Raw genomic sequence first — 10,828 nt, 5'->3', positions numbered from 1 at the left:
CTTGGCCATGCATAACAAGTAGAGAACGGGCTAAACCAACATTTAGATATCTGCTACCTCAGGAAAAGAGACCAATTGCTTTCTCTAGCAGTCACAATTGTCTAAATGGGGCCTGAAAAAACATGCTCACTTTGCAAACACGACAAAGGTAGAAAGCATCAAACCTACAATGGCCATTCTCATCTAATCACTATTCGCTCTATGTCACGCAAACTCACAAACGAACCAAAAGCCACTATTTTCAATCCTGAAAAATGTCCAGTCTGTCCAAAATTACCTTAAAAAAGCAAATAATCTTAAAAAATACAGATTGATCAAGTTATTTTTCACAGTTCTACAGTGGCTATGCAAGTGACATTTTCTGCTAACAAGATGCTGTTGTCAATCCAAACCACATGATAGAGCAATTCTGTGACTGAACTTCAGTGCCAGGCATTTTCCTTCACTTGTATCAGCTAAAGAACAAACTGTATTCAACTAGCTGGCACATGCAAAACCCAAAACAAATATATTTGGGATTCTATAATTCGATGCACTTGCTAAAATATCCCAAGTGCCACAGTGACTAATGCTTAAAGCTAATTTAAAATGATCAGTTGTACTCATAACATATCTTACTTGAAACTTTCTAGGATTGACATACAGCTATCTGTTCTCTGTAAACAAAATACACTTAAGAGTTTTTGAAGTACCCAGGAATACCTCACCTCACCAATCAAAATGACTCAACAGCAAATTGGCACCCTTTTTCTCCTGCTGTATAAATTGTTGTAATTTGTAATTTGCTTTTTTGTGCATTTGTCAATTTAAACAACAGAGAAAAGCTTCAATAATGTATCTCAACAATATTAAAATGTTCTAAGGAGATGACACCAAAATTGATGGTGTAGTGGACAGCAAAGAGGGTTACCTCAGAGTACACTGGCACTTTGATCAGATGGGCTGAGGAGTGGCAGATGGAGTTTAATCCAGATAAATATAAGAATAAATTTTGATAGGGCTAATCAGGGCAGGATTTATACACTCCAGGGGAGTGTTGCCAAACAAAAAGACCTTGGAGTGCAGGTTCGTAGTTCCTTGAAAGTGGAGTTGGAGGTAGTCACGGTAGTGAAGATGATGTTTGGTACGCTTGCCTTTATTGATCAATGCATTGAGTACAGGGGTTCGAATGCCCTGTTGCAGCTGCGCAGGAGCCTGGTTAGGCCATTTTTGGAATACTGCATTCAATTCTGGTCTCGCTGATATAGGAAAGATGCTGTTAAGAAATAATGTACAAGGATGTTGCCAAAGTTGGAGGGTTTGAACTATAAGGAGGCAGAATAGGCTGAGGCTATTTTCCCTGGAGCATCAGAGGCAGAGAGGTGTCCTTTTATAAAAGTTTATAAAATCATGAGTGGCATGGATAGGATGAATAGGCAATCTCTTTTCCCCATTGTAAGGGAGTCCAAAACTAGAGAACATAGGTTTAAGGTGAGAGGGGAAAGATTGAAAAGAGACCGAAAGGGTCACCCAGAGGGTGGTGTGTGTATGGAATAACCTGCCAGAGAAAATGGAGGAGGCTGGTAGAACTACAACATTTAAAAGGCATCTGGATGGATATATGAATAGGAAAAATTTAGAGGGATATGGATCAAATGCTGGCAAATGGGACAAGATTTATTTAGGATATCTAGTTGGCATGGACAGGTTGGACTGAGGATCTGTATATCTTTGAGGCAATGATTACTTCAGTCACTCTCATCCTTGCTATAGATTTCACTTGACACCAGGTTACAGTCCAACAGATTGATTTAAAATCACCAAGCTTTCGGAGCAATGCTCCTTCATCACTTAAAGTATCACTTCAGGATTTCACCTGACGAAGGAGCAGCGCACTGAAAGTTTGTGATTTTTAAATAAACCTGTTGAACTATAACCTGATGTCATGTGACTTCTACCTTTGTCCAACACCAGCATCTTCACATCATGATGTAGACTCATAAAAGCTTTGACAACATGCTTTATATTTCTAACTAGTTTACTCTATTTTCCACATATCAACTATTTGGTGACCCTTTGCTCATTTCCAAAACATACCCAATCCTCAGATTTGCTCACATGCAAAAACACAAATTGCACAAAAACTAGCTGTTCTTTGCAACATTAGAAATCTCTTCACTTTATACTGTAGGTGCAACAGATGGCCCCTACTTGCTGAGTTCTGGTTGTAAGTGGAGTGTATTTTTGATTTGGAGATGCCGGTGTTGGACTGGGTGTACAAAGTTAAAAATTACACAACACTAGGTCATTGTCCAACAGGTTTATTTGGAAGCACTAGCTTTTGGAGCACTGCTCCTTCATCAGGTGGTTGGAGCAGCACTCCGAAAGCTAGTGCTTCCAAATAAGCCTGTTGGACTATAACCTGGTGTTGTGATTTTTAACTGTGTGTATTTTGTAGATGTTTTTGTATGTCAATTTACCCACTGTACCTTCTAGTCTATTTACCCAATTGACATTATGCAGTTATCCCAAACCAAATAGCTTGTTCTGAAGATTCATATTCAAGCATTAACTGTTTCTGTCTTTACAGATCCTATCAGACTGCTGAGTTTCCAAAGCACTTTATTTTTATCATGTGAAGAACTACTGGGATGGGAAGGATTTTGCTGTTGATTGATTATTTGTTCCCTCACGTCAGCAACTTTCCACCCCAATCTATATGTTTTTGAAAACCAGAAGATGAGCAGTTTCATCCTGTTCCAAGCTTCTTGATCCATATGCTAAGCCATGTTCCCAAAAACCTCCAAACTGATGGCGCTGCTTCTTCCATAGGAATCTAAAGTCATTGGGTTACAATGTCGCCATAAAAATACAGATACATTTCATACAAGTGAGTAACCTCACCATGGTCCAAGCAGACCCACAGTGCTGCTATTGTATTAGGGAGGGACGACTGGAGTCACCCAAACACATCAGGCTAGGGCAAAAGGGGACAGACTCTTGTGGTGGACTGGCATTATACCTACCATTGAACCAGAAGATTTTAAGTTCCACCTGCTGCAGAGGTGTATTGCAATATCTCTGAACAGGGTGATTAGGGGAAAAAATGTCTTTAAGGACTTGGAACACACACTGCATCATAAATCAGAGCTAACCAACACGCTGATCTTTCATCGAGCCTCTTGTGTTTGAACTTGAGTCACGCACGTTACGTCCTATCTTCAAAGACGAGCCACGATTTCAGATGGAAGAGGCTTTTCGGAAAGTGGGGAATTCTCTCTTGCCTTTCTCCTATTTTCAAACGAACGCTCTTCCCTCCGCCTCTCCTTCGGAGTAACAGCGAGCCACGGGGTTTCCCCTCTGAAACACAAGGTTTACCGCGCGCACGAGTCGCGCGCTGGGTGGGTGGGGCGGGAGGACTTCCCTTCGCTCGCTGATTGGCGGAGACGCCGGCGGGCAATCAGACAGGCTGAACGGCAGGCAAGCCAGCCGGCCGGTGGGCGCGTGACGTCGAGCCCCGCCCCCACTCTCCCACCGCGACTCTGACGTCCTTGCGTAAGCGAAACGGTGCATTGTTGTTGAAGAAGCGGAAAGGAGCTTCTTCAAGCACAGAAGCGAGGGCGACAAGAGTCTTGAGTGGGAGGGGAGGAGGAGGAGGAAGAGAGAGAGAGAGAAAAAAAATCATCGTTGGGGTGGTGGGGGGAGGGGACGGGAACTGTCGAATGTTCGCACGTTCCGTGACAGTTGGCGGTGGAACGCGATCAGCTGCAGGAGGCGGCGGCTGCGCGCGGGCCTCGAGGGCGCCGTGTTTTCATTCGCCCGGGAGCAGCGTCTCGAGAGCGCGGTCGGTCCGTCCGTTTGATGTACGGCCTCGAGGAAAGCGGAGCCTGCACGGAGAGGGCGCGTCAGTCCGGCCCGCTGACAAACACACATACGCACAACACAGCCCCCCACCCCCCCCCACCCAACCCAAACGGGAGAGAAGCGGAGGTGGTGGGGAGGGCGAAGTAAGAATTGTTTTTTTAAAAAAGAAACAAAGTCCCCCGCAGAGGCAATAGGCGGTAAGTTTTGCCTTTTAAAACGCCGGTGGATAGAGACTTGTTAACCTGAGTGGGAATGGAGGAGGAGGAGGAGGGGCGGACAAGTAGCGAGTACCTTCCTTGCTGCTTGTTTTGTCGGGCGCCATTTTATTTTTTCCCCCTGTGTGTGTGGATATGGATGAGATCTGAGTTTGTTGGAGCTCTCCTCCCCCCTCCCCGTTCCGGGGTTTAAAGTCGGTGCCGCAGAAGGCGGGCGGTCGGGCGGGATAGATGAATGATGGCGCGTACTTGTAAGTGGGAGGAGCCGTGAGAGGTCTTGGTATGTTCGGGGGAGTGGGGGGTGGTATTTGTGGGGGTTGTGAGGGGAGGGGTTGGAGGGTTATCCGCCTCCCACCGGCGCCGGGCGCTGCCGCCGCTCCATTCAAACAGGCCCGGGGGCCGACGCGCTGACGTCACCCCCCGGCCGGACCGGAGCCACTTCCGGGTTTGTGTAAAAGAAAAAGCCCCAAAAATTCTTCAGTGAGTTGCAACCTTCTGGCCTTTTTCAGTGCTTCCCTCCTTCCTTCAACATTAAAGTTGTACTGTCTCTACACTCAACACCTCTCCCTCCTTGCACTCGTCTGGCAAAACTTCTGTCGCCCACCAACATTCAATGGTCCGCCCAATTACTGTTAGCGGAGTTTCGCTTTCTTATGTACTTCAGATACGCTCATTTCTCCATTTCACCGCCCACCCCACCCCCCCATTTGCATTCCTGTACTCGGAACATTCGGCCCTTTCCAAGAATCTCCCCAAGTAAACTGCCACAAAGAACTTGTAAAAATAAATCTTTCTCCGATTGCGGAGGATCGCAATTTCACTTTTGTGGGTGACATTTCTAATATGAAATCCTTCATGATGTTGGCATTCTAGTTCCCTTGAAAGCTGCTTAAGCGAAGTTTTTATTTGCATCAGTGCGGTAGATTTCATCAGGTTGACTTAGTGCGATTTCTTGGAAGACATTCTTACATAATCTACATTTGATGTAGAAAGGGCGATTTTTTAAAAAAAGATTTATTGAGTCTGTTGGATGAATGCAAGTTTTATTCCTCATTCTGATGCATAGATGTTCATTGTTGATTGCAGAAAATGTAATGACAATGCTGTCATGTTCCTTTGGCTCCATTGTTTTAGGATTTAAGATTCACATGTCATTGATCACTCAGGAGTCATAACTTGACACACACTTATGACATGTCCTTTGCAAAGCCCTTCTTGTTAGGTATATTAGGTAATAGCATGAACATAAATTCAAAGCAGTGTTGTGTGTAATGCCTTTATAAATTTTCAATGTAGCATTTTAATAATTTTATTCCAAGTTTCCATTACTACCAAAGGTGTTCATTCCATCTGTTTCATTTGTTTTTTTCAAATCCAAGCTCAGTTTGGTAAAAGTCTTCTGGTAAGAGAAGACATCTGCAAACAAAACCTTCAAAGTCACTTCATTCCAGCAACTGTATTTAAAAGAATCTGCAGTTAACTAATATATTGAATGGATTTTATTCCCCAAAACAGAAATACTTGCATATTTTGCTTTTAAAAATAACTAGATGAGGCCAAATGAAACAATCAGTGTGTCTTGTAATATTTATCTTGAAGTATTTTGTCTGATTGGATAGTTCACTGGAAATGTTCTTCAGAGCTTTATTTTTTTTCAATGCAATAATATAGAAGACTGCTCCAAATTAAACCTTCCACAAGGTTTCGTTATTAGTTTGAACAATCATCAATGCATTTTTTGTTTTGCTGAATCTGTCGACCTGATCATTCCAGTGTTCTGCTGGCTGACCCCCTCGCCACAACATCAGCCTATTTAAAGTTCCAATATTAGCAATCTATCTCCATCTCACTTTTATCATGTGAAAAGCAAAATGATGGTTTCACCTGGTACAAATTAGATCAATATAATGTTTGAGGTGGAAAGAGGCAGTTGTGAAGGATTAGGAATGAGATTGGAATATTGACTAGGTTTTTGAAGTTGGAAATGGCTTTAATTCAGACATGACAGGTCGATGTTTGAATTGGTGACAAGTACGCAAGGATTATAGTGGGGAAACATTCGTATTGGTTTCAGTTTTATTTGTGAATTTGGGATTGATGTTTGGCCATCAATCGAGTTTTATAACACACTCATGGAAGCATTGAGAAAGGTGGTGGAGTGGGTAAGCTGGATGCTGCTGGTATAGATGACAAATAAACATATTGCAAAATGGTGGATTCCCTCCTATGCAAAGTGGCATTTTACTAAAACACAAGAATTGTAATGCTTGCAGTTTGGTTTTAACAATAAAAGTTTATTACACAATAGAAAAGATAGTATTCTTAGCTAGTTACATATGGTACAATTTGAATGATTTTGAAACTTGTAAATATACAATCTCATCTATTTAATGCTATCACTACATTATTCAAGTACCAGAGAGTTTACTTGTCTGTTACATCTGAAAGTTTAACTTAACTGTTCCATTCAGTTTTTCAGCCTTGAGAGTTTGGTAACTTCTTTCTTGTTCGTCTGTCAATGGAGCTTAGACCTCCTTCACTTCAAATCAAACACTTGTGGTCTGGAACTTGCAGCTAAAAATCCTTATAATGATTTTATCTATTTGTTAACAGTTCTAAACTATCTCCTTCAACAGAAAGTGTTCAACAAATTGGACTTCCACCAGAACCTTTACAAACTGAAAAACAAAAGGTTTCCACACTTAGGATATTTTCCCTAAGTAACAAAAAAAGTCCTCGTCCTTCTAAATTGCAAACAGGCTAATGTTTAGTCTGTCTGCTTGTTAAACTGATTTCTACAGGAAGTCTCTCTCTTTAATTTTTTTAAATATCATGGTTCCAGAAATACTGTCAAGCTAATCATTAAATTCCCTCATACACAGACCAAAATCCACATGCTACTAATTCAAATTACAAACTGTAAATTATGTATTAAAATATATAAATTTCACATCTTGCATCTCTCAGTTCTGTTTGTGTGATCTGTTGAGATTACAACTGAACATCAGTTCTGATACAGTAGTTCCCAAATGTATATTTAGTGTAGTGTCATCTGGATAAAAATAGCCAGGATTCATCCAAGTTGTGTACTAATCAGAGACTTCCAATTTCAATTCTGGCTTTGAATCAGTTATTTCATCTCAGTTTGGGCAGTAAATTAGTAAGATTGTATGCCTATACCTGTGCCTAGGAATGGGGAGTTAATGAGGGCTTTCACTCTCCTACACCATCCAGTGATCAATACTGGGAAGTGCATTATATTGGTTGGTAAAACCAGCCACGTTAATACAGACTGTCGCCTGTGATTCTAGCATGAATTAACTCTTCCATAAAAGGTGGTGGTGGGCAAAATTGGCAAGGAACCAAGGAAGCTATGTTATAAATTACCATCTTCAGTTACAAATGCAAAAATCATATTCATTCAAACTCTGCATTTGTTGGGTAGATCAGTTATACGTTTTGGAAGGAAATACTGCATATCTTTATCACAATATATTCACCATAGTATAAATTTCTACAGGAATTGCATTTTAAAATAAGTATAACAATTTTAAAAAGCATGGTTGCATCATTTGCTTTGGAATTTAAAAGCTTACTGAATATATATGAATTGTTTGACTTCAGAATTTACAGGTAGCTAAATCCATTACTTAGGCATTTAAAGGTAAAGTCACCATAGTCTCAGCAGACCATAGATCTATGCTTTCTCAAGGGGGGGACATTTAAAAAGAGCCAGTCATGGTAACTTTAGCCTGCACAAGAATTGAATCTGCACTGTTGGAATTCCTGTGCATGACAAACTAGCAAACCATTGGTTAGTCTAGTTAAAGTCATTGTAAAAATTTCGGTACTTCTTCCTATGGCATTAAAACCATAGTGTGTGTATGTTGCAAACTCAATTAGGATTATACCAGAGTGGAAAACGATTGTGACAAGTAAATATGATACTATATTCATAAGTGCAGGAAAGATTAGAAGGAGGCTTTTTGGCAATCAAAGTTTTTAAGATTATGAAACAATTTTGGAAAGGAATTTGGGAATAAAGGACCATTCATCAATTTGGAGTTCATAACTATAGGGAATAGTTGTAATTAACCTAATTACAGACTTATTATACCATGAGATTGGGGGTTGAGAGAAAAATTGAAATGGGGGCAGTTATGGAAAGGTGTTCTTGGAATTTTCCCATTCTGACTTCTGGTTATTTTTTTATAATATTTTGTAAATTCAAACATGACCATAGCTGTTTGTAACTCTTCAATCATTTTTCTTCAGCAGACTCCATTGTTAACGATGAGAAGGAAGGGAAGGTGCCACCGCGGGTCAGCAAGGCGTCCAGCTTCACCTTGTAGTCTGAAACATTCACCCAGTCGTGAAATGCTGACGTATGCCCAAGCACAGCGAATGGTTGAAATGGAAATTGATGGTCGGCTGCATAGAATCAGTATTTATGATCCTTTGGAGATAATTTCTGAAGATGACTTAACTGCCCAAGAAATTGTTGAATGTAATAGCAACAAGGAAAATAGTGAACGTCCACCTGTTTTCATAAAAACTAAAAGGTATAAATCTAATAAAGTGAAAAAGAAGGAAGCCACTATTCAGAGTAAACATGGACCTCCCACACAGGTGAACGCATTGCCGGAACCTAGATTTAGAATAGTAGATTATGAACCACCTTCAGCTCCTCGTCGGCCTTCATCTTATTACAGGCTCATTGAAAAATCCCCAGAGGAGCTCAATAATGAAGTTGAGTATGACATGGATGAGGAAGATTATGCGTGGTTGGAAATGATTAATGAAAGGCGCAAAAGTGATGGTTTGAGTGCAGTTTCACAGAATGTATTTGAGTTCCTAATGGATAAACTGGAGAAGGAGTCTTACTTTGAAAACTCTAATCAAGGTGATCCTCAGTCATTAATTGATGAAGATGCTGTTTGTTGTATTTGCATGGATGGAGAATGTCAAAACAGTAATGTAATATTATTTTGTGACATGTGTAATTTAGCAGTGCATCAGGAATGCTATGGAGTTCCTTATATACCTGAGGGACAATGGTTGTGCCGTCGTTGTTTGCAGTCCCCCTCTCGATCTGTTGATTGTATCTTGTGCCCAAATAAGGGGGGTGCTTTCAAGAAGACAGATGATGGTCAGTGGGGACATGTTGTATGTGCACTGTGGGTTCCTGAAGTTGGATTTGCTAACACTGTATTCATAGAACCTATTGATGGTGTTAAGAACATTCCAGCAGCTAGGTGGAAATTGACATGCTACCTCTGCAAACAGAAAGGGCTAGGTGCTTGCATCCAGTGCCATAAGGCAAATTGCTATACAGCATTCCATGTAACTTGTGCTCAACAGGCGGGTCTGTACATGAAAATGGAACCTGTTAAAGAAACTGCATCCAATGGAACAACAACATTCAATGTGAAAAAGACTGCTTTCTGTACTGTGCACACTCCTCCTGGGTGTGTGAGAAGGCCGTTAAACATTTACGAGCCAACTGAAGTGAAAAACGGCATATGTAGAAAAGGTTCACCTAACAAGACAACTAAGACAAAATGTAAGGCAAGACAGAAGACAAAGAAATCTAGAAAACTGTTAGTTGAAAAATGTACTGCTGTGCCCGTTGTATCAGTCCCATGCATTCAACCTGATAGGTGAGTGACTTTCTTAAACTTGATACTTTTTTCATTTTGTTGCTGTATGATGAAACTTGCAGACTATTAAATCTAACCTCATGAAAAGTAAAAACAAAAGTTCAATGCCTCCTTTAATAATTGTTTCCATGTCTTTTTTTTTCTGTTATCCCCTGTCAAGACAAAGTTGCGAACCTGAAATCGCATTCAACCTTCTTTGGTCAGCTGATTAACTAATGCTAAATATTATTTCAAAAGAAATTACTTCATCCAATAAGCTTGGCAGTTCAGTAATCATTTCTGGAAAATAAATAAGTTCCCCTCTCATAATTTTGCTGTCCTCAACCGCAATACCAATAGCTTTGACTTTCTCTACATATTCCAATTGGCAGCTGAAAGTGAACTCACCTCAACATAAGTGTGATATAAGTGTAAATAAAAGGCAACTTTGCTTTGAAATATTATATACCATCCGACAGCAATCGATATGGGCTGTTTGCCTCTGGAGAAGCATTCTCTTGAACCAGTTTGAAGTGTTGCCATCCTTGTTGATAGTTTTTTGTGATATTTTTACTAAACAAACCTTGCTTATGAAACTTTATGCTATCAAGAAATTAACATTTTTGAAAATATCCAAGTAAACCTAAGCTAAACTTAACATTTGGTTAATTATACTACGGAAGCTTTCTCCTTTTAAGATAAATTTCCAATTATATTTAGTTCAACATGCACAGCAATATATTAAAATGCCCCAAAGTGCTTAACAGGAATGTAGGCAGACAAAATTTGATACTAAATTAAGGAAAAATACTAGAACAGGTGACCAAAAGCTTCATCGAAGAAATGGGGGACAGCATTTCAGATTTTGCAGTCAATGTGGTTGATAGCATGTCTGCCAGAATGTGATGCAGAACTAGAAATGTTGAAGAGATCAAAGTTGGGAGGAATGCAAAGTTGAAAGAAGCTTGTATGATGGAGAAGGTTAGAGTTGTAGAGGCTGATGCTTCTAATAGATTGAATTCATTAAGAATTTTGTAACTAAAGCTTTGGTGCAACAAATGTCCATGCATTTCAGTCAAATTGTGACGATGGATGAAGTAGTTTTGGTCAAAATCAAACTCCACTTATTCT

General features: G+C 40.2%; 1 protein-coding gene across 3 annotated transcripts in view; it reads left to right on the top strand.

Moving 5' to 3' along the window:
- The first annotated feature begins 3,567 nt into the window (after positions 1 to 3,567).
- brd1a (bromodomain containing 1a) overlaps positions 3,568 to 10,828 on the top strand; it is a 30,171-nt gene continuing 22,910 nt past the window's right edge. Inside the window, exons 1-2 of one of the 3 annotated variants that reach the window (XM_072562578.1) lie at positions 3,568 to 4,040; positions 8,337 to 9,718. In XM_072562578.1, the coding sequence (XP_072418679.1) occupies positions 8,352 to 9,718 (1,367 nt within the window). In that variant the 5' untranslated portion in view covers positions 3,568 to 4,040; positions 8,337 to 8,351. Of the gene's footprint in view, positions 4,041 to 8,333; positions 9,719 to 10,828 lie in introns of those variants that run through there. The other 2 variants (XM_072562579.1, XM_072562577.1) reach the window with 2 other exon arrangements.

The sequence above is a fragment of the Chiloscyllium punctatum genome, chromosome 44 (genome assembly GCF_047496795.1).
Source record: "Chiloscyllium punctatum isolate Juve2018m chromosome 44, sChiPun1.3, whole genome shotgun sequence".
Classification (NCBI taxonomy): Eukaryota; Metazoa; Chordata; class Chondrichthyes; order Orectolobiformes; family Hemiscylliidae; genus Chiloscyllium; species Chiloscyllium punctatum.
The sequence above is the reverse complement of the archived record's forward strand: the minus strand, read 5'-3'. Positions and strand labels throughout refer to the sequence as shown.